Source organism: Dicentrarchus labrax, unplaced genomic scaffold, assembly GCF_905237075.1.
Source record: "Dicentrarchus labrax unplaced genomic scaffold, dlabrax2021, whole genome shotgun sequence".
NCBI classification, from domain to species: Eukaryota; Metazoa; Chordata; class Actinopteri; family Moronidae; genus Dicentrarchus; species Dicentrarchus labrax.
The window spans coordinates 11907897-11932496 of NW_026136716.1; the positions used below are offsets into that span (position 1 = coordinate 11907897).

A 24600-nucleotide genomic window follows, 5' to 3' on the forward strand; every position below is an offset into this window, starting at 1 on the left:
CATGGCTTTGCTTATGGAAAATAGGGAAATAATGGACTTAAAAGACAAGTTTTTACAGATGGAGCAGAGAAATAATTCACTGTGCTGGGATAGCTGGAATGAGAGAGAACTTATTTGCCGCAGGGAGAGAATTGGCATTTTTAATATCCACAGCAATGAAATCTCAATATAGCAACTGTGAGGCGACAGAGTGTCATTTGGCATAAGATCCTTCATTTTCTGTGTTTTCCTCTGCTGTTCGTCTTTTTTGGTCCTCATTATGGCAAAAACAAAGCGTAATTAACACAATCATGATTAATTGCAGCACACAGCCTCGGTTTACACATCTGCCTAACTGCAACTTTCTTTTACTTTATTTCCAATGTTCAAGTAAGCAGAACTTGTCATATTAGCTGTATTTCTTCCCTCTCCTCTCCTCTGCTCTGGTGTGTTCCTGCCCAGGCAGGCTATTTTTTGCCATTTTGTTTCTTCAACTTTTTCTTGAACATTAAATCAAATTCCAGCTAAACAGCCTTTTGCTCAAACACTCCCACACACCATCCCCCTCAACAGCAGCCAGCTCCTCATATAGAGCTGGAGACATTTTGGAGGATAACATGGGCAAACGGGAAGTGTAGCACTGCCAAGGGCAACCTGCCAAGCTGATTCCCACAGCGATATATACATAGTAATACCCCTATTGATTGCTCTGAATATATTTATTGAGGGGAACCGGAAAGAAGGTTGGGGGGAAAAATGGGGGAATTTATGACAGCCAGTGCTCAAGATTAATTATTTTTTTAATTACAGGGAAGTACATAGGTATTGCCTGTCGAGTGGTTAAATTTAAAGCTAAGACAAATGGCGAGCAATGCTTGCTGAGAACGCAGTATATGGAAGAAAGTGTATGAATCAATAGTACATTTTTCGTTGACTCTGCCTCATAGAAATTGCCGGCATCTGTATTAGGGTCTCAAGCATATTCATGCTCAATGGAAATTGGAGAGAGAACTCCTTCCTTCATATGGTTGAACTCCATTATCTCTTTCTTTGTCTTGTATAAATTCATCGTACAAACTGTCAAGCTGAATGTTCTGTACACTAACTCCTTCATGAATTTTCTGTTACATCATTTCAGTTCTGTCTTTTTTTGAATTCACTTGGTTTTCTGTTGTTTTCATGCAGCAGGAATACAATTCCCCTGCAGAAGGAAAAGCTCTCCAGAATGTTAATGTGTTTTGTAGGCAGTGCAAAAGCAGAAACCTGCATGTTGACACAGTTTCTGAGCCAGGGCCAACCATCTCCTGAGCCTATTTTCACACCAGAGATACTCTGAGGACGAGCTATTAGGGTGTTTAAAGAGCAAGTGACGATGGGAGATTCAGGAAAAGGAGTAGTTTAATCCTGTTTTTAAGAGCAGGGAAATCATGCCAGCGTGATTGATTTGTCACAGTGTGTTGTGTGTGCAGTTTGGTGTGCAGCACTTCCCTCAACAGGAAAATGTTGGATTTCATCTAAACAATATTAATCATCCAGAATGTTTGATAACCCGCACGAGTTCAACATCACACCTGTCGCCTTGTCATCATTCATGAAGGCCAGCTGGTATTTAGGCCTCAGTCAAAAGTCACATGTTCTCACAATTGATGACTGACGCTGTAAAGCACAGCACTCAACCAGTTGTCATGTAAGCGTACATGATTTATGACCCATGCAAGGACCCGTCTCAAACTAGCATCTCTTTTTCAAACTAGTGACAGGTATGTAGGAAGCATATGCTTCTGATACTGTGTCACATGCTGCACCTTACGGACCTATGGGATCAGAAGTGTTTTTATTTTATTTTATCGTCCTTGTGAAATCACATTCATTAAATGTATAAAATGTGCATGATTGGGTTTTCTTAAAGTTAAACATTACGATTTTTAGATGTAGAAACAGTAAAATTTAAACAATTCTTTAAAATATATGTGAAGATTCAAAGCAAAAGCTTTTCACTTATATTAACTAAAGGCCCATTTGTATTTGTGTCACAGAAGTTCCAACCACAGCTTTTCAACCTTGCCTTGACAAATCAATGTGATACTTGATGAGAGTGCTACATTTTGACCAGCCAATTGGAAAGCTTTATATTCTTGTTATAGTAAGTCGGATTGTCCAGTCCAGTCCAGGGCCAAATGGTTCAGGTAGAAAGCATCACATGCATACTAAAATGCATTTCTGAAATCTTTTAGGGACTTTTTTGATTCCAGACATTCCATTCAATGGTAGCTTGTCGGACGCTGTTGCACTGTATCATTTCTGTTGTAAATAAGGATATCAATCAGTCACTGTTTTCTTCCCCAAATATCCACAACCTGTTTTAAATCTCAACGCATCTGTCGGAGACAATGTGATCCTATACTAAGTCAACTGAAGACCACCAACTGTAGCTAATTAAATTTCTAATTCTTACTCACCCTCCTTTGAAATGATTACTTGTGATAAAAGGCTAGTGGGTACGACAGGATGGCAATCAGCAAGGAAGCTATCAGCATGTACAAATGTTAACCCATCCCGCTCTCCTCTTTCAGCCTCCATACGCCCAAGCAATGACCCAAACTGCCCCCAACGCGCACACACGCTTTCCCTGTTGTTTAAGGAGTACCAATTAGCATCTGCTGATGTTTCCCATCGGCTCTACTTTCTTATCTCCATTTCTTTCTTTCAGTCTCTTCATTTGCCCACTCTATCCGCCGCAAAACCCTTTACCTAAAGCACTGCAAGCTTTCTTGCAGCTCCTCTCCTTTGCCACCACCATCTCCTTCCTGTCTGAATCATTCTCAGCTCCTCCCCTCTGGGATATTTTAGGCGAGGCGTCTTGAAACATATCACCACCCCCCTCCGCCCACACACCTCCCACCCTGCTTATCACCAAGTGAATAACACATTTCTGAAGGGGGGTTTCTGAGGAAACAGGTGAGTAATGAGTACAGGCCTCTCTAATTAACAAGCAACTCTTTCTCGGCCATGCATGATTAGTCGCACATGATCCATGTGTGGACAGCTTTTGTTCGGCAGTGCAAATGTTTACAGTTGCTCAAGGTTCAAAAAGTATGCAACAGATTCAAGGAGACATCTCATTACAGCAAACAATCTCACTGTCCCATATATGACCATTGTGAGTAATTATGTGGAGTGCCTTTCGTTTTCAAAGCCGTTCACTGGAGAGGGAAGTCACTCCAGCTATTCCCAACGCCTGCAGTTATATGATTTATGTGATTTCCCCTGAATGTATCGTCCTATCCTATGAGCCTTCTCATATTCAATTGTTTTGATGGATCTTCTTAAGCAACACCTTTTCCAATAAGGAAATCTACCCTTATTGTGTTCTGTTCAGGGTTTCTATATTGGTATTTTTCAACAAGTGTCCTCAGAGAGTGTTGCATTGTCATTTCTTTAGGGTTCATTTTTTTCCCGATAGTTTATATTTTCAGTGCTTTTCTGAGTTGCCCAGAGCATCCAGCTCATTTTTAACAAGCAGCATCCTCTTTCAGATGAAAGATTTATCTTTTGCACCTCAAAAACATCCATCATAACAAGTGGCTGCAAATCAACAAAGCACACAGAGGTTCAGTTACATTTCGAGTACATATTAGAATGGGTGAGACAGTAGCTGATCTCCACGGTATGACGTGGTGGTTGCAGCATCTCTGAAACAGCTGTGTTTGGTGTATAGAAGCAGTTAGCAGCAGTCCTATAGGTGAAACCAATGAGCGAGGGCAAAGGTGCTTGAGATATTAGAAATTACAAACGAATGCGTGGTGCAACAGTGCTGTGCAGAGAGAGATATCAGCACTGAAGCAGATAAGAACAGGTCAGTTAAGAACATGAAAATGGGGCCACAGTGGACACACCGTTACCACAAGTGGAAGATTGAACACTACAAAACATGGCGTTGTATGACAGGCTGACGTAAAAAGCATGAATCCATGTGGAAGCTTGTTTACAGTGTCGCAGTTGGAATGTAATAGTGTGGAGAGACTTTTTCTAGGCCCACGTTAGACACCTCAAAGCCAGCTGAGCATTATTTGAAAGCCACAGCTCCCTCGTAATGTTGATCACCGGGTTCGTGGCCAGAGTAAATGGATACTTCCAGCACTATTACCTGCCATGTCACAAAGCACTCATCATCTCAGGATGGCTCCAGGAACATGACAGCGGGTTCAGTTTATTCCAATAACCTACACAGTCTACAGAACTAAAGCCAGCAGAGCTTTGGCAGGAGGCGGACCAGAGGGTTTGAGGATGAAGTGGAATGGCAGGTGACAAGCAACAAATCCAGCAACTTTTTGTTCCAAAGCATTTTGAGACGCATCTGTGCAAGTGTGTCTATTTCAGAAAGGTTTGGTAATCACAGTACCTCCCATGGTACACTGTGTTCCTTTAACGATAGTGACATAAGCTAACAAACAAGTGAACAATATGCAACCACATAGGTCTCTTTGGACTGGCAATTTATTATTTATGATCTCACAGAATGTTTAAATGTTATATGGTTACAGTACTGAACAACAATGGTAACTGGAGAGTTATGCTTGGCTCCATTATGGAGGTCACGTGGAGAATTCAACCAATCCCTTTCATTTTTATGCAGTAAGCTTTGACAGCTTCGCAATAATATGCTTACATGTTGAGCCAATTAATACACATTCTCATGTGAAATCAAAAGCCAAAGCAGATCCATTGTTATGTGCCAATGGTAGTAGCCATATGTTTCATGCCCTAAACTCGCATAACTTGCTTGCAATTTTAAAACATTCCCATGATGATTAAGGTGCAGAAGAGGTCCACAAATAGTTTTGTTCTGAGAAAAGTTTCTGCAATTAATTTTAATCACCACTTATGCTATTCCACAGGATGCAGAAATTCACCAGTTTAAATCAGATGTGCTTTCAACAAGACAGTGATGAATACCTGACCAGATACTTTGATCTAGTGGCTAACAAGCAGGAATTTTCAAAAACCTCTTACAGGCAGGTGTATGAGTGGGAGAATAATCACTTCTCCATTAAAAACGACTGAAAAAAATGTACATGTTGAGTTGCATATTTAGGAAACTTGGTCAACCACTTGTTGCCAGTAAAGACCAGTAGGTGTGAGTAGAATCCTCAAATTGCTAAAGTGCTCTGAAGAAATCTAAATCCAGGTCTCTAACATGGTATGTTCTGTTTGTTATGGTATGTTTGTTTCAGGGCAACAGCCCCGTGGTCCTCCCACTAAAATAACAGTTATTTTGCCAGAACTATAAAATTTAACTCCCACACTGCACCATCACAGGCAACAGCAGCATCATTGTTCACTGAACGGTTCTGTGGATCTGACTGGTCTGCACATTTTATACAGCCACTGCTGTTTGTGAAATCTCTTTGCTGAATGAAAATTGCGCCGGTTATGTTGTGTGGTAATGAAAGCACTTTTCCTTCAGCTGAGGTCACATTAAGAATTTACAATGGCATTTTTCCAGTCTATTGACCTGTATATTAAGCCATGAAAATAAAAGTGCACAATAAAACCTTGTAAGTACTTGATGACAGCCTCTCAGAAATACAATATACTTCCAAAAGTATTGTAGTATTGTAATACTCATTTAAACTCCTTTTGATTATCATGAGAGGTCATATTATTTACCCGCAGAAACTATATTTGACAAAGTGAGTTAAATTTGCTGGTTATCTGGAATCGTGGTCCATTTATCCCCTCCGCCCTGAGGAAGCCAGTTACTTTTTCAAAACTTTAACAGTCCCTGACAGCTGCTGACAAATTTCTTCTCCTTCCCAGTGTTCAGGAGCTCCCTTCGGCTTTAGTCCAGTTTGAGGACATTCTTGCCAACTTATCCGACACATTAAAGTCCTCGAGTCCTGCATTGTCTTTCAGATTCACTTTAATGACATATCTACTAATACATCAGGTCTCAGCTGGCTGTGGTGGCTTGCACACTTATACTGAAATGACATTCTTTTTTATAAAAAATGACACATTAAAAGCCATACTCTGTTTGAAATTAGGCCAGCTGTTGACTTCTTTTAAATTCAGTGATGAGTTGACAACGTAATTAAATCATTTGTTAAGCTCATTAATATATGCATTTTTAAAAATCCCTTCTCTTTGATATGACAGTCAAATTAACACTATTTCTCCAATATAAAAGTTTTGACGATTTTCCATTTACTAAGCTGCACATCTTCTTTCATCCTGCTTTGATTATGGACAATAGATCCAAAAACAAAACAGCATTTTTCAGACGTTATTTTCACGAATTAATCCACCTGGTGAAAATGGCATCAATACTGCTGTTATAGTTTTCATTACTTGTGTACTAATTACTATTTTTGAGCCGCGCCAGCAGAATCCGCTCTGTCCACAACTTTGGTCCAGACGGAATTATCACAATTATTTGTTTTAATGACTTTGGGTGAAATGTCTCTAAAACTCTAAAACTTCATTTATTACCATCATCTAATCTAATCTTCGGTTTATGATCAAACACCTGCAAAATGAATCACATCACACCTCATTTTTACTTTTAGTGCTAATTAATAAATGTTACTAATTAGTTCTAATCTTAGTGCATGCTAATATGTTAAACTAAAATGGTGATCATGGTTAACGGCACACCTGCATGCTGACCTTAGCATTTAGCTCAAAGCAACGCTCAGTTTCTAAATACAGCCTCACAGAGCTGCTAGCATGGCTGTAGGCTCTTAGTCTTGTTATGACAAAGTGTTAAGTTTTAAAGTTGTCATGAAGCAAGAGTCTAATAAAAAGTAACATATTCATGTTCATGTAGCCTTTCAAAGTTCTAGCAGTTTTTGAAAGTTGTGCATGTATGTATGGGGTGTGAAAGGTTAAACAAAAGGTGTTTTAGTCTGCTCTACTGTAGGCTAGATTACTAATTGGCCAATTGTGCCAAACAACCTCAGTTTCACTGGCTATCAGTAGCAGCCCTGCCGAAGTAATTGCCCGTGGCCCCTAACAGGTTAATTCAGCCAGAGCTCTGCTTGATGAAATAGGTGTATTAATGATAATGAGCTTTTCATCAGCAGTTTCTTATCGAATTTCACAGTATTATCATGAGATGCATTTAGCATTTCATGGTAATATTGCTTTTTATTATTCTGTCATCTTTGCAAGTCAATGATTATGGCTTTTTTTTTCCGAAACTGAATCAGAAACATTACAGAGGTTGAATTTGTTACATGCAAAAACTCAACACCAAATAAAGATCTTTTTCTCTTTTTTTGCATGTGTATGACTAACAAGATTTGCCTCTCAAGTTGCTCTAAAACTACTTTCATTTATTTTCTCCTGTGGAACTTAAATTGCATCTTTCCTTTAACGATCTCACAGACGTGCGCGCACACTACTCCTCTTAATCTATGTCTGCTGAAGTGGTCTTTAATGAGGTGTGAACAGAGGACCACAACCCTCTCCCTCCTTCCCTCCTGCGCTCCCTCCTTTTTCATCTTCTCTCTCTCTCACCCCTGAGAGCGACAGAAACGGACAGACAGAGCGACAAAGACATACAGCTAGCGACAGACAGATAGGGGGTGGAGACGGAGTAGGCGATGGCAGAGTTAATGGGAGAGAACGGGGTCTCTTTTTTTTCCTATTTCATTACTCCATCTCCCCATCCATCATCATGTGATCACAGCGAGAGCAGATCACAGGGCCTGTGAGGGACACTTTAAAGATTTTCTCCCCAGCTGATACCAACGTCAGCTTTTCAGTTTTTATGTGTGCGGGAATGTGTGTGTGTGTGTGTGTGTGTGTGTGTGTGTGTGTGTGTGTGTGTGTGTGTGTGTGTGTGTGTGTAATGTGCTTGTACTGTCTGCATGTTTGTGTGTAGGGAAGCAGGTCAGGCTGGATGTGTTGCTAGCCCCTCAGCGAAAAGCCTGCCCACTCCCACTCATAATAACCCACCACAGAATTATGGTTTTGTAGTTGAAGACCAGCCAGCTTCACTAATGCCTTTCAAATGTGTGTGAATTTGTGTGTTTGCATGCCTTCCAGCGTGGTTGGATCCCACAGACGAACAGCATATCAGCAGCGTGCCCTTGATTTGGATGAAGGGCAGTATTTCTGCTAGAGTTAAACAGCCTTCTCCAACTTTGTTACCTTTAGCTTTAAAATGAGTTTATTAAAAAATGTGCGAGAACTTTCATTACCTTCCAGGTTTGGGATTTCACCTTCAGCCGGCTCAGTGCAACCTGCAAATCAAAACGAGGATTCACATTTGAGCGAGGGAGAGCCTCTATGTTCTCAGTACCTGTCCAGACATGACTTGACATAAACATTAAAAAAAAAAAAGAAATACATCCATCTGCTCAGCTGAGATTGCAAAGTGAGGGTTACCACAGTGAACAGTGTGTCGTGCCCTTTTAATTGAGACTCAGTAGAGTACTCCTGTTTGCTCGGATGAAATTCTGTTGTTGGGAATTGTCACAGGCAAAGGACACTGGAGACTAAGGCCTCAGTTTCAAGGATGGTAGAATGGCAGAAAGAGCAGATAACTCAGCAGTAGCGTGTGATCCCTCTGGCTTTAACAGGAACTGACTGTGATGGGAGGAGAGCCTTTATATAGGGGGCACCAATAATCCCTGTAATATATCATAGACTGTATCGGTCCACAACAGAATGCATGTTTCTTAACATAATAAATCTGATTTGTTAACATTTAGAGATAAGATTGGGCGTGCCCCGGGAAGGTTAGGCCAAACACAGTCAAATAGTTGAATCTGCGAAGCTGTGTGGCATCCCCCTTTTATGTCCCTCTATAAAGTGCTTCCTTAGAAGAATGTCCAAATTTTTTGTTTTTTATAAAAATATTAATGGAGTTTCTTTGTGAATGTATGTATGAGTGGGAAGAGGTTGAAGAGAAGTGAGTTTGAAGGGTTTTTCTCATTGACTTTCATTGTAAGTAAGCTTCAAAAAAAGTTCTGAGAAATTTGATTATCCGGTTAAAATTCTTAAACTTACATCTACTCCTTCTCTCTGATTTAAAATTCCAGATCTATGAATATGTAAATACTGTTCACTTTAAAAGTTTAACTGTTGGACACGACAGCTCCCTGAAAAGTCCACTCCCAAATAATTTGCACGTTCACGTGTTTTACAATCAGATTCAAGGTGAGCACAGTGGAGAAATGAATGTGAAACTGTATCAAACTCTGCACACACATCATTCTGCACCATGAAGCCCAAACATCCAAGTGAATTACTGAATGTGTCTTACAAATGTAAAGATTGAATCTCCACATTTAACTGAACTCGTGTTCCAGATTTAGTTTATATTCGTACTCGGTGATGGCATTACCCACACGCGTGCACTTTTACATGAAATTTGCCTGACAATATGACACATCTCCTGCATCTTACATGACACAGAAAAGGCATAATTCATAGCAGTTTTCCCTTTGAGCAATAGGGTTTTTTTGTGCTGAAATGGAATTGGTTAAGTGAGATCAAGGAAGATTGACTGTGGAGGAGACACATTTTTTATTAAGTTTTTTTGTCCGATTTCTGTGCAGCAGGTGAATGTGATTTGTTTGTGTGGAGGCTGACAGCTACATCTTTTTGTTCTTTTACTTTGGCTTTATCACCGCCAGTCTTTTCCTCCTGCCCATACTGCTGTGAAACTAGGGGCCTCAAAACCTGGAATTAATGTTAGATCTTTTTCATGCCTCATTTTACTCTGTTACATATACAGCATCAGAGACCCGTTGGATTGGACAACATAAATGTGCTGCGCGCAGTTGTGTTGTATTAATAGCACATGACTAAATTTGTGGGTATAGTTGCGAGGAGCAGCTTTAAAGCTTTTAGGTTATTTTCAACCTGCGCCGCATTTTCCAGTTTCCTGTTTTTAACATCCTGGCAGTGGATTGTGTAACTTCAAACACAATCATGCTTTCCTACCTCCAAGTGCTACTGAAGGCAGCGAAGAGCGCTGTTCTATAATGCATAACACACAATAAAATCTCCAACAGTGGAAAAAGAGAAGTGATGAAAATGTCCATTTGACATTAAAAAATGCAGTTCTGCATTTGCACATATCTGTAGTTGGATGTGGTAATTATCACAAGTATTCTATTCCATATATTCAGTATCAAAGGGGTTAAGACATAAAATTTTTTCTGTGTTCTTCTTGTTTTATCATTAATACAAATATATAGTGTATAACTTTCAAACTGACTGTAACGGTATAAGAGCTGCGGCTGCATGTTTGATGTTTGTATCCCCAGCAGAGCTCTCTTTTCATGTAACTATAAATACATGTAGCCACATCCATGCCCGTGCACCATTTTTCTTTCTTCAAAATTCAGCATTGTCTTATGTAAGACAAACCATCAGAGTGGAAAAACTCATTTTTTGTTCCTTTTCAAGTCATAATGAAACAAAATAATCTAAGCATATTTCATCAAGAAAAAGGTAATTACGGTAATGAGATTTCTTTACACAGCATTGAAACGCCAGGCACAGGGAAAGGCCTAATTTGTTATGGTTCTTTTTTGAAATTTTTAATTAGTGAGCTTACATATGCGTTTTTTTCCCCCTGCTTTCAGCCTACTCGTCTTTTGCATGATCCTTTATTTGAGACCACATTATGGTTTAGTTTGTCGATTTATTGGACATCAGAAGTATGGATTTTTTTCCTTTCTTTTCTATATCATGAGTGAGCGGACACCACTGAGAGAAAGTTGTATCTTTGGCTGAAAATATTACAGAGTGCCTCTAAAGGTACAGCCAAACAAATCGAGAGCTGATACCAACGGAGGAAAACTGAAAGCAAAATATCCGCACTATATATGGTCCCTGTGTTTTTAAATATTTCACCAATGGCGTTTCACATTTTGAGTTGATTTGCTCATCAGACATGTACGCTCGAAAAGTCTGCAGTGATTTCTCTCAGGTGATGGGGAAAAAAGGTTTGTTTCACTACAAAGTTTGAAGCCTTGATTGCAGACGGTGTCTAAAAATAAATCGAGCTATTAAAGTCAAGTCATTTAAATGCTTCTTCATTGCAAGTAGAGCCTCATAATTGTTGTTCAAATGTCAGAATTAGCCTATGTGTAGGTTTATCTGACAGAACCTATAGTAGCTGTCCATTATATCAGGTATAACTTGTTAGGTAGGATGGGTGATGGTGGATGGATCTGTATCAAAGCATGTGACTCTGACACAGGAGACCATTATTCGCATCTTGTTTCCTACCAGCCTACTAAGACACATTATCGCCTACAGAATCCAACTTGGTAGTGGAAAACTGAATGTCATGGGTCTTACAATTGCATCATAAAACTCTCAGCTCTTTCCAGAAAATCTGCTCTGTTAATCTGCAGTTCTTGGGAAGATAACTTGCCAGAGGGCCTTTTTTTTAGCAAAACAGTCGATATCAACATGCAACACTAGCTAACACTCTCCGCTGTGGTGAGTTATATCACCAGAGAACTGGAGTGTGAAGGAACCGGTTCAATGTGAACTTGGAAAACCTTCCTCCATGCTGTCTCATTTTTCGGACATAGAGGCAGAGCGGGTCGTCCCCTAATCGGAAGGTTGTTGGTTCGATCCCCGGCTCCTGGTCCCACATGTTGAAGTTTCCTTGAGCAAGATACTGAACCCCGAATTGCTCCCAATGCCATGCATCGGTGTGTGAATGTGTATGACTGAGTTTCTGTTTGATGGGCTTTGCCATCACTGAGTGAATGTGTGTGAAAGGGCGAATATGCCATGTAGTGTAAAAGCGCTTTGAGTGGTCGGAAGACTAGAAAGGCACTATACAAGTACAGGTCCATTTACCATTTACCATTTCCCAGGTTCAGCTCGGCACTCACTGCCCCAGTCAAAACCACAAGTCGTTTGTACTGAAACACGCCTCAACCCTCCGAGTATTTCCAAGCATGCTGAGATAGAAAAACTCTCTGATGCCACTTTGAAGACTAGAACCAATTAGGGAATCATTATAATGAGGAGTCTCTAAGTGCACGTCTTTTGTTACTTAGCAGCTGTCTAATTGAAGTTGGTGTATTTTCGAAGGGAATTGGGACGAAGGCTGTTCCAATGTGATACACTTTTAAATCAGCTACTCACTCGTGGCTGAGATTTTGACAATATATATCACAGTTGCTTGTACAGAAGGTTTTGTTTCACCTTTTGTTTCAAGTAATGGATACTCTAAGCAGTTATGGTATTTCAAGAAACTAATATTTTGCTGTCATAGCTGTACACAGCTGAAAATGCTGCATCTCCTGCAGCAGCTCTTAACCTTCCCATGCCCACTGCAGCTGTGAATGATTTTTACCTAAGGGTATACTGTAGATTCAGAAATGGTTGACTAGTTACACAGCTGCTGTATATACGGTACCGTTTATATTGCAGTCCATGTCACAGCCATATCATCACTTACACACTCATTTTTACAAGGAATGAATGGCATTAGTATTGAAGCAGCTGCTGCTTTGAAAGCACGGGCATTGATGTTTAAAGCTTTGAATGGGTAATTCTGAGTCATAGTAATTTATCCACTTTTCTTCTCTGTCCACTCTTTAAATATTATATTTCTGTGTATTTGTTCCCATTTTAATACAGCCTTTGTTGTGGTCTTTAATGAATAAATCATACTCCCACTGTCCATGGGGGAGAAAGATGCGGAATTTAATGTGCTCTCTCCCTCTCTCTCTCTCTCTCTCTCTCTCTCTCTCTGTTTGTCTTTTCACAGCTCCCCTGACAGACAAGCCGCCAAAAATCCTTTTCCCTTCAGAGAGCCAAATGAGCGTCATAGAGATGGCAATAGGTAAGGAAACATGTTTCGTTCCCCACATTGATGGCTTATTTTCTGTCCGCCGATGGAACATGTGGTGTCATAATTTGTGGCATATGCCTGCTCTTCACAATGGCATCGCTACCAATTTCTTGATTGGTCGAGATTCCTTCTTTGCTGTGCGTTTGCTGAGTGGTGGAACCATTGGGGTCAAATGGTATTAGCAAATAAGCATAATGGCTTTCTTGTAAAGACTGGAAATTATTTGTCACAACTGCCATTATTTGATACACGTTAATATCAGACACAGCCCTTTAGTCCTAATTCTCCCTATTTTCATACTGTAGGTAAACATTAATTTATCATAATTTACTTCCTTGTCCTCTGATCTGCTCCTGTTTCAATTTGTCTTAAACTCACATGGGTACGTTTTCCGTGTTTACCTGTTGTCAGTAATATCAAGATAATCTGCCCTAATGCAGTACAAAAACATAATCATGTCATACTCACCACTCTTGTTGCTCCTAGTTTCTCTTTTAAAAAGAAATACTGATTTAAAGCGCTAATTAAGTCAAAACACTTCTACTTCTACTCTTTTCGATCAGTGTTAAGCTACTCAACCCTTTCCGAGCAAATGTCTCATGTAAAAGGCTTCCAGAAGCTTAAGTTGAATAGTGCCGTCCTTCCTCGCAGGCCCTCGCATCTGCAGGAAGTGTTGCCGAACAAAAGAATGGCAAAGTAAGAGCGATTGAGAATAATGCAGTGAAAACCGTATTTCTGTTACAAATAGAGATTCAGCATATTAGTAGACTGTTGTACTAATGGAATTATTGCTGTGGACATAAAGATTATGCTTAATTTACTATGTAAATTGTTATAATAATTCGAATCCCCAATATTTTTTTTTACTTGTTCATTCTGGGCACCACCTATTATTTAAATACCAGTAATTTATGGCATTACCCTTTCCAGTGTCCTGTGCTGTCAACACAGATATTTAATGCACCTTGTAATAAAGAGCGCTGGATTGTTTTGAGCAGTCGAACTGTATTTATCTCCTATAGCTTCCTATAAGTTGTATTTGTGTTTTTTAGATTTGCACAGATCTGACGTAAAGTAACCAAACAGTGTTCTGTAGAAGAGTTTCAATTAGGTCTCTGTGTCTGTTCTTTTGTGAATGGACCTTGAGTTTCATCACGATAGAAGAAAAACAAGATGAGTCATTTGACGTTTTTGTGTATGAAAAATTCACTGATTCAATGGGTATGAAAGCCAAGTCTGCTGCTTTTTCTTCTCCTGTCCTGTTGAGTGCCTCTTCATTGTAATTACACTGATCACATCTATCCTGGTTATCTTGTGCAACATGGATGCAGCTTGTGTTTGCTGAGCTCTAATGAGTCACTAATAAATCAAAGTGGTACTTCTGAGAAACCATACCTAATCTTCCCTCATATTACCTTCAAGTTTATAATGTTAGCATTACTTCAAATGATTGCCTCCAATTCTGCCTCATGTGATGGCCTCAGAACGATAGTCCTTCGTTTGCCTTAGCAGCTCTTAATGCACAGGGGCTCATGGGAAAATTCCCGCTTTGTGCCTTATCGGGCGACAGCTCAGCTGTTGGTGGAACAGAAAATGGGTCATGATGAAGGTTTTCTTTGAAGTAAATTTTTCATGGACGATGAACACAACTGGCTCGCAGAGGTAAAAGGTAGCAATCAGAAAATAGGCGCAAATCATTGTAGCTTTAAATTGATGATGGATAAAAGCCTTTCTGTCTTTTTATGTGGTTACATGTTTCATAGTGGATAATAGTGATTTTCATAATCCATTCCCTGATAGCTGCGATAATACGCAATGATGGTCCAAAGAAAAGAAGTGTGCTGCTTTTCTTGTTTTAGGATTGATTATTTTGTAACTGTATAATTTACTGTATATTTTATTCACTGTCTGGGATTTTTTAGTTTTTGAGCTTTCTAGCTTTCTCGTGCCCTTAGATACAGTAACTGTATCAGATTGAATTTTCATCTTGATTTTGATTTTCAGTGCATGAGGATTAGTAGGAACTGTATTTTTTTCTCTGCTCCTCCCTCCACCTCTGCACCCATTGATATTCTACACAGAATCAGCAGCTCTCTGTACATAATATATGAACATCTATTTGATTCTCTGCCTCTACAAGCCCCTATCACTTCCTCTCAGTGTTTGGCTAGCATGCTCTTGTCAGCTGCAGAGAGCCCAGTTGTATCCTTGTATCCTTGGGTTGTGGCAGTTTTTGTGGAATTTTAATATTCATTTTCCCATGAAATATAGAAGCTTAAATGGCTTCGGCTGACAGTTAATTAGGCAGGTGAGAGGGAGAAAGCAGAGGAGTGGGGAAAGGCGAACGTGGAGAGACACTTTCAAGCTCTTGTTGTCGAACTCAAGGGAGAAACAGAGAGAACAGAGGGATCTGTAAATGGGTGGCCCCCAATTAATCAACGCGCACTTCTCGTCCGTGGCCCACTCCCCTTTTTTTGTCTCCTAATGGATGTGGTTACTCAGTTATAATTGATTAAATTTAAAATGCTTGATTAAAACATGTTGTATAAATGCTCTTCTCAGCCCTCGGTGGGCTTGCCTTTCCACTGCTTTCTCTGTGGGACAGATCACATACAGTTTGGGTCTGTAATTCAGTCTGACAGTCCAGTGCGCACTGCTTTCACTCTGTCTTGTGCAGATGTAGAATAATTGACTGCAGACTAGCCAAGCAGACTAACTGCAACGCAAGTCTGTTTCTAGTAGAGTGCTAATGTGTACGATTTGTAAACACTAAACACTTTGACAACGGGCTGATTAATTTCCTTAATGCATTACCATGTTTTTTGTGTTTTCCCTGTTGAATGAATGCACAAGAAAATGCTTCTGCCACTTCTGTGTTCTTGAACACAATCCAACCAGGGATTCAAATCAAACTCCCAGACACAAACCTGCTTCTTTGGCCTTTATTCTGCTGCCAGCTTTGATTTGTTATAATGCTGTCTATTCTATGCAGAGCTGACGTGTCACTTGTGCCCTTCCTTGCCTACCTATCCTGACATTTTATTTCGGGTTCGATTGAATTTACGACCATACTGGCACTCTGTTTGTGATGTTCATTCTGGGAATACCAAGCTAGTTCCCCTGTGATCTTGATTGGCTGTTAAAACTTCAAGCCCTTTCAACTGCCTCCTTCCTCTGGATATCACACTTCATCCCCTGACACTTGACATTACGACACTGCAGCCAGTTTTCTGAAATTGCAGCGGAGAGAAAACAAGGTGGTGGTATCTGAGCCTCTTTGCTAAGTTTCCCCACAATTCACTCTGCTCACCTCTCACATGAATGCTTTACTTGAAGAAGCCATACATTACACATTTATGTTATACTTTATTTATTTTATGCATTATCAATCTGTAATATTTAATACATGCCAAGAGTTGTTTTGTGTCAAAGTAGAATAGAATTGATTTTATTTTTTGGTGGATTCACTTTCCCCAGAACTGCCTTGTCTTTTCGTCCTCTTGTGCCTCAGCTAGTGATTTGCTTTGTTTCCCACAATACCTTTTGGGATCCTGAATTGTGAAGTGAATTTATTGTTTTCAGTCAAAAATGGACAGTAGCTCAGCGACAAATTATGAACAGAGGAAATGGTCCAAAGGTCTCACACACACCCCTCTCTCCCACTCCATTTAGGCTGCATTTAGAGACATATTATCTCTGTGTCTTAGATTGAATTTCTCCCTGTATGATTTAGAGATGTTCCGATACCATTTTTTCCCTCCCGATACCGGTACCGATTCTGATACTCATGCTGTGGGTATCGGCCAATACCGAGTACCGATACCGATACCAGTGTGTTAAAAAAAAGAAAAAATCATACTACGCCTGCATGACTGTGATACAGGGGCGGACTGGGACAATAATTCAGGCCGGGAATTTGATACCATCCCAGGCCACCACCACCCAATTAATGCAAAACACCAAGAGTGAGTTAGGTTGGCGCCTATGTAAGAGTGTAAAAAAATAAAGCAAAGCCTCCACATGCGCCCACACAAGGCTTTTTCTGTTTTTTTCCCCTACAAAATAAATGTTTCTGTTGTGCTGCAATGACCTGTACTCAAATCACATAATTTCTATTCTATTTCATTTACTACTACACTTTCAATGTGCAGGCTGCACATTTAACAGTGTAGTAGTAGATTAAATAAAGATGCAGATGTGTAGGTTTATTCTCTGTTACATTAAACAAGGAAACTTCAAACACACACAGAAAGAAATTTGCAATATCCTTTACAACTTAAAACATTAGTTTTATTAAGTCAGTTTTAGCCCCATCAGCTTCCACAAAGTGGAACTAACCTCCTCATTAAGATGGTCATACTGGATAGGCTATGGTTGTGCGTCTGTTGTCACCACTAGTGTTTAATGTCTTACCTGCTCCCTTACTGACAAACATGTCAGTTATTTTACAGCACTTCGCTGAATCTGTGGCGAGTGCTTTTAGCTTTTTAAGCCTCTCCCTCTCTGCTCCACCTTTCCTCTTGGGCTGTCAATCTCGCTCCATTTTTCAAGCATGTAGAACTACAGGTGAGGGGGGAGGGGGGGCGCGACTTGGTGTGTGTGTGTGTGTCTGCCTGCCGTGCTTTGACAGAGAGCCTCAGAAAAAGAGAGGAGGGGGTGTGTTTGTGCCCAACGTTGCTGCTCAGTCTGTGTGAGCTTCAGCAAGGCAGATACCCTAATGAGCCGCACGATGGATTGTTTATTTAAAAATCAAGCGCGAAGCGAGCCTTTGGTCCCGACCATCAGCAATCGCAGAGCGGGCCAGTTCGGCGGACTGGCCACCGGGAAAAACTGGTACTCCAGATGGCCAGTCCGCCACTGCTGTGATATAATTATCGTGTCTTCAAATGTTTGATTAAGTTGCTGGTGTTGAAATTTGCAACAGTCGTGCCACCCCTCGAAATTGCTTCTTTGTATATGTTGCATGTCGCCGTCTTACTGGTGGGAACATCCACTGTAAAGTACTGCCAAACTGCCCACATGATGCGCTAACGTTAGCTCCTTTTAGCAGGTGTCAGGCATCAGGTGATCAATTCTTCTTCGCCCCTCTAAAACAGCAGCTGCTGATGGCAGCACAGCGCAACTGTTTTAAGAGCGGTGAAGAAGAACTGTGTCAGAGCTAACGGAGCTAACCAGTAAATAGATTCCTATTTCTAATAACTTACGAAGTATCGGATCGGTGCCTGGACTCCAGTACTCGCCGATACCGATGCCAGCATTTTCGGCAGTATCGGAGGCATTTCCGATACTGGTATCGGAATCGGAACAACTCTAGTATGATTGTAGTTTGTGAAAGAATTTCTGCTTTTGCTCCTTTATTAAGACCAGAACTAGACTGTGTCATACAAAGACACTACCAAATACCCAAACCACACCAGAAATGGTTGGCCAAAGGTGTGTGCTCACATATTTTTGGTGTAGTCTGGGGATGGTTTTTCTTGGTTTTAGTTGGCCCCTTAAGGAATTGTTTGCTCCAGCTGACATGCTTTCAGCTTGCTTGAATGTGCCTTTGCCTCATTTGTGTCACCTGGAGCAAATGTGTCTGTATACGCCCATTTGCGTCTTTCCATTGTTTTTATATGCAATCACACCACATGTAACATTTAACTTCAGGTTCTGTCTGTACACGCCTTTACTTCCAATTAAATCTTAATGCTGCAGCATACATTGATATCTTGGACAACAGTGTGCTCCCCTTTCTGTTTCAATATTACAAGGCCATGTGCACAAACCCAGGTCATAAAGAATTGGTTTTCCCAGTTTGGTGTGGAAGAACTTGACTGTCCTCCACAGACAACTGGCCTCAACGCCTCCAGCTTCTTTGGGATGGATTTGAATGCCATCTGAGGGTCTGGCTTTATCCCAGCATCAGTGGCTGACCCCACTAATGGCGTTCCAGCTTGATTGTGAATAGAATTAGTACAGATTAGGGGAAGTTTGCAAATAAATTAGTGACGAAATTGTTTTTTATATCATGTTAGTAGTTACACATGCTGAAAAATATGTTCTGAAGGTGCAGCATATTCATTTCGGACTGCCACCGAGTAATACAAAAGGCATCTTTTGATTGCATAGTTTGAAAATCAGTATCACTTGCTCTCAGAAAGGCTCATTGTGAAAACCCCATTGTTCTATGCAGCATCTCTGTAACAAACTGACAATCTACACTCCTCTCTGAGGTTGAGCTTCCTCATTTGTTTGTCGGTGAATAATAACAGTGTAAACTGGAAATTGGTCTTCAGTCACTTTTCGGAAGGAGTTACATTGTCTAATGATATGAACAGAGGAGACCCCAGAACAAAACCATCATTATGCTGAATTGACTTGGAGTCAGTAGCCACATCAAATTATAATTTGCAGTCCTTTGGTAATGATGAGGTTAGCCACATCAATATACTATTATTCTGGTGCAGGTCCGGTTGCTATGAGACTCTCATTTCCTTTAAGCTGACATTGAAACCCTCACAATAGGCTTAAAATCTAAACAGAGAGACTTGACAAGTACAGATCCTTCTGTAAGTAAAAAGTTTCTGCTTGTGGGATTTTTTTTCTATCTTCTGTAGAAACCGAGCACCATTAGGAAGAAATGATGAACTGCACTTAGACAGCAGACAAAATGTCAACTTTCACCACACTGTTAGAATGCAGTTGATACTCAGTCCAACAGATGGTTTTGAAATGTATAACCTTTACTTGACTTTATCAATCTATGAATGTTGATCATTCCATTATCTTGGAACAGATTTTTTCCTGTAGCTGTATGGATTTGATCTTCTGATGGTGTGATGTTTGGGATCTTCTCCCATTGATTCAAGCACCATTTTCAATATTTAACGATTAATATGGATGTCCTGGACATCCTGCTGACAATCTGCCCTGGGATGAAGGCAATTCGTGCCACAGATGGACATGTGATAGATCATGTTCAAGGTAAATACCAAGAGTCCCGGAGAAATGATGTAAACGTCGAAGGGTCAGGAAGACATAATGATAACATGAGGTTTTATTGATTTTCTTGTTTTTCTCACTGGTTACATAGAAATCATGTGTTGTCTTCAGATGACACCTGCCCACTTTGTAGCCCAACTTACATAGCACATTTCAAACACTACATAATGCGTTAAATATAGTTAACAAGAAATACAGCATTAAACGTTGAAACACAAACTAAAGGGATGGAAACCAATTTTAAAACAAATTAAAAAGAAAAAGTACTATCACATGGTCCCTTTCTCACTCTGATTCATCAGGCATCATCATTGTATTCATGTGCCGACGCATATGTGTTACCATGGTCACCAAGTGATCTCACATAAATAAATGCATTACTTATACATTTATGGAGATTGTTTGAGACAGTTCACAGATCAATAAATGGATGTATTCGTAGTTAAGCTTTTGAATCCATGCTAAAATCACATATTTACTTTCATAAAATCCTGTTGTTGGTTTGTTTAGCTTTCACACAGCATACTAATAGCACCACTGGTTTGTTTGGAACCGGACAAGGCAAACCTTTTCATGCCATCTCGGTCTGGTGGTTTAGCCCACACCAGTGTTTGAGTGACAGCTCTCACATCAGCCTGAAAAAAAAAAAAAAACAGCACAGGATAGGTGTGAAAGCATCCTAGGTTTTAAGGTAGTGTCTGCAGCTAAGAACAAGGATTAGAAATACTGGGTCTAATTAACATAATGCTACAATACAAGTAACTTTGAAATGACAACATAAAACATTTGAACCTAAAACCCACACAACTTGGATTGGATGTGTGCAGAACTGATTCTAACTCTACTTTTTTGTAGATGAGGTTAAAGCCACTCACCAGCCTTTATGGCACAGGTACAGGCGGCAGACGCTGATATTTTCCCGCTCAAGTAAGAGCTTAAAATGCATCTTTAAAGCATCACTCCATACAGTGCAGCAGGTTGATGTTATATGCGTCACATTTTGCAGGCAGGGACACGTCGTCTAGCTCGCACTCGGGGTAAACTCAAGCATTTGAGTCGGGTACAAGACACATTTTAGTTTCACAAAGAAAAAGAGTCTCACACAACACAGCCTCAGCAACACCTATCCCCAATATCACACACACTCACTCACACGTACACATCAGCCATCTCTCTAAATGTCACAGGCTCGGCAGAGCGCTCCAATGATGCCAAAGGTTCAGAGGCCCTAGGATCAATATTACATCATTTCTCTCAATTAGGGCATATTTATTCCCCTCAAGTTATTGTACATCTGCGAGTGATCCTATCTGCATTCCTGGCAAGTCTCCAGATGAGTCAAGGCCCTGGAGGGTGGGGAAGACAGAGCGAGATAAAGATGAAAAGAGAAGAGGAAAGAGAATGAGAGAGAAATGAAGGTAGGGGGAGTTTGGGCAAAGAGTCGGAGCAATGGAGAAAAAGTGAGCAAGATCATTTAAGATTCACAGAGGGGATGAAATATGATGGCGTCTTACCTTGAGTTATTACAGATGAAAGTGGATACAAGACAGCACACTGTCCCAAATGGTTAATATGCCCTGCAGTGTGGAGGCATAAATCGTGACTGTCATATTGGGGGGGGTTTGCTGGTGCTGATTGGAAGGGATTCTTGGCAAAGGAGCGCTCCCATAAGTGTTTTACATAAGTACGGTAATGAGGGGGACAGTCTGTGCAAGCGCTTCACGAGACCTGATCGGCCCGCTGGACTAAAGGAGGATCATTTAACTCAACAGTTGAGGAAGTTTGCCAGAGTGTGACCACCGGGCTGATACCATGTTCACATTTTAGGTCGTGATTGACTTCAAAAGTCAAGTTATGGTCCCACATTGGCCGTTTCCACGCTCTGCTTCCTGTCAGCAGCTCCCACCTGCAGCCTTGTACCTGTCTCTGGAAACTAAGAGGAAAAATGGTTAAAGGCATTTGCTCTCCTTAGCAGAAAATAGCATCAAGAACTGGCCAAGGCACTTGAGTATTAAGATATACTGCCTTTTGTCTGTGCCAGCAAGGCTTCCCGTCTCTGGGTAGACCTATTAATCATAAATTGGGCTTTGGCATGTAGTTTACAGAAAATCCGGTTTGTTGTTTGCTACTTTTAGATATAAGGACTAAAGCGTTTTCTGCATTGAACCTGCATGTAGGTCCACTGGAAGGTCACAAAACTTCTGCCTTTGTCTTGTACTTGTAGTGGTTTTGCCTGTTTTTACTGTAGATGAACCCTGCCAGCTGATTTGTGTTGCAATGTTTAGTGACGTTGCCATAACTACTGTTGAGAGCGAGGATGGTTGGATTGATTGTTGTCTACAATCAACTCTGCTGTGATCGATGAATGCAACGTCTAAATGAATGTAGATGTTATTTCCTCTTACAATGGGGGTCGGAAATTGGATATGATTTCTAACAAAGCATAACCACTTTTGACCCACAGGATAGGTTTCTTCCTGATATATTTGCGCATAGCAACTACAGTGTCGTTATGATTAGGGGAAGATTGTAGTTATGGTTAACAAATAATAAAACATTTTTGTTTGGATTGTTTAATTGTTTTATTTAAGATTACTCGTAAATACATGTAACACCACATTATGTAATAACTCAACAAAATGTAATACATTTCACTTCATTATGTAATAAACAGCATGAACACAATATGTAAGACATTCCCCCGTACATTTTGTTGTTGTTATTACATAATTTTACACTATCAACAAAAGAAAATGAAATAAAAAGGAGAGAGAATATTGGTTCTCTTCATGTCACATTGACAGTAAATGGTTACAACAAATAGTTAGTATGAGAGGTATGAATAATATGAATATCTCTACTACCTGATCTTAATGGTAATCTGGGTTAAATGTATTGGTAGTTTGTTCTAGTGTGACATTCATTACAGTCATTGGTTTTAGGTTAAGGTATTGGGAATCACCCCATGAAGGCATATCTGGTGTTAAAATAATGTTTTTATAGGTTTTCTTAGGGCACAGATGTTTCTTATATGCTGGACCAGGCTCTCTTCCACCCCAGATTGTTGGACACGACACAAGAAAAACTGTTGTGCTGCACACACTGAACACTGGCCCTGGACCTGAATGTTGCACTGCAGAATCATCCAATATGAACATAATCCATAGGGATACTGGACTGCCCAAAGTTATTGTCTGTTTATAAGTGAGATACCACTGCAGTCCCAGTGGCGTTTGGACCGCCCATTTCTTTGGATTACACTATACATCACAGTTCACCACAGTTTAAGATTTAACAGCTGTGGACTAGCTATTCAGGCTGCCAACGCTGCAGTAGTGGTTTGTGTAGGACCTTAATGTTTCAGTACAACAACCCCTTCAGGCACTTGCTCTCTCATTTTGCGCTTTTGGGTTTGTTTCAGCACAGGGTAACTTTAAAGCCATGAGTTTCAGGGTTATCACTTGTTTTTGCTTTATTTAGCCTTTCTCTGACTCCTGTCTCCAGTGCTTCCACAGCACATGTACTACAAGAGTGCAGTCTGTGCTTTTTCCATCCAGCTGTTGCTCTATCAACAGCTGTGTACTTTAAGTCTGAGCTAGAATTTGAGATTGAGATCCCTCCTGCTCCACACACACACACACTCACTCTGCCTCGTTTCTATTTTCATGTGCCCCTTCCAGTACCGTCATGTATCAGTAGCTTCTGCACTGTAGCAGCAATACACCCTGTCTGATAGTCAACTTGATTCAAACACCGGCATATGGAGTACTGACAGCAGGAAGACTCGCTCTGCGACTCATTCGGTGACAGCTTGGTACCCAAAAGCCACCTGCTTTAGAATTAAACTCACCTTTTAGTGTGGCAGTTAAGCACAGCAACTTTTACAGCCTTTAGATTAGCCCTCAGTTTAACCTGAACACGGCGGCGTCACCTTGCTCTTTTGTGAGCCACTATTCAAAAACCTCAGCTGCAGGTGGAGGAGACATTAATTTGCTCTGGTGACTCAAAGAAAATCTTTTCTTTCTAATTTCTTTTGGCGTTTTTTTATGCCTTTTTTACTTTAAAGGTATATCTCATCCCTGGATTTTGTTGAGCCCCCCCCCAAAATGCTTAGAGAAGCAGAGTAGCTTGTTCTTATTTTTCAAGAATGTATCCGCCTCTCCTGTAAAGCCAGTTCCACAGCAAAACTCACAGCCAAAATGCAAACCCTGCAAACTTTCTCCTCATCACCATTCCCTTGGCAGCGCATGTGTGTTGCCTGGTTGAACTAATTGCCCTTGCTGTATTTCCAGCCAAACAGGTGGCTATATTGGTTTCCTTCTGGCTGCATTTATATGACTGAGCGTCCAGGTTGGACAGAGATGACAGCGTCTCCTCTCCGCCCGGAGCATGACCTTGGTTTGGCGATGCTCCCTCCGCACTGTCTTTGGTCTCACATTGGTCTTTTGGGCCAACCTCTGATTGTGTACGTGCTGCGTGTGTTTGTGTGTGTGTTTGAGACAGAGAGAGAGAGAGAGCACGCCTCTGATGTCTAGCCAGAGAGCTAGAGGGCCAGGATCACGGTCAGGAGGGGAGGGGAGATGATAGTGGCAGCAAACTTTGGCAAAGTGGCACATAAGAACACATGAGAGCACAGATCTATGATGTCATAGTACAGCTGCTGCACACACACACACACACACACACACACACACACACACACACACACACACACATACACACACACATACACACACAGACACATATTCACACTGATATTTGCCCCCATACAGGCAAAAATGCAATATTCTTCA

At 40.7% G+C, this 24600-nt stretch overlaps 1 protein-coding gene across 3 annotated transcripts in view; it reads left to right on the forward strand.

The window, feature by feature from the left end:
* LOC127378686 (interleukin-1 receptor accessory protein-like 1) overlaps positions 1-24600 on the forward strand; it is a 287082-nt gene that overhangs the window by 175697 nt on the left and 86785 nt on the right. For all 3 annotated transcript variants that reach the window (XM_051427826.1, XM_051427825.1, XM_051427827.1), the window contains one exon: positions 12737-12811. In XM_051427826.1, coding sequence (XP_051283786.1) covers positions 12737-12811 — 75 coding nt within the window. The remainder of the gene's footprint in view (positions 1-12736; positions 12812-24600) is intronic.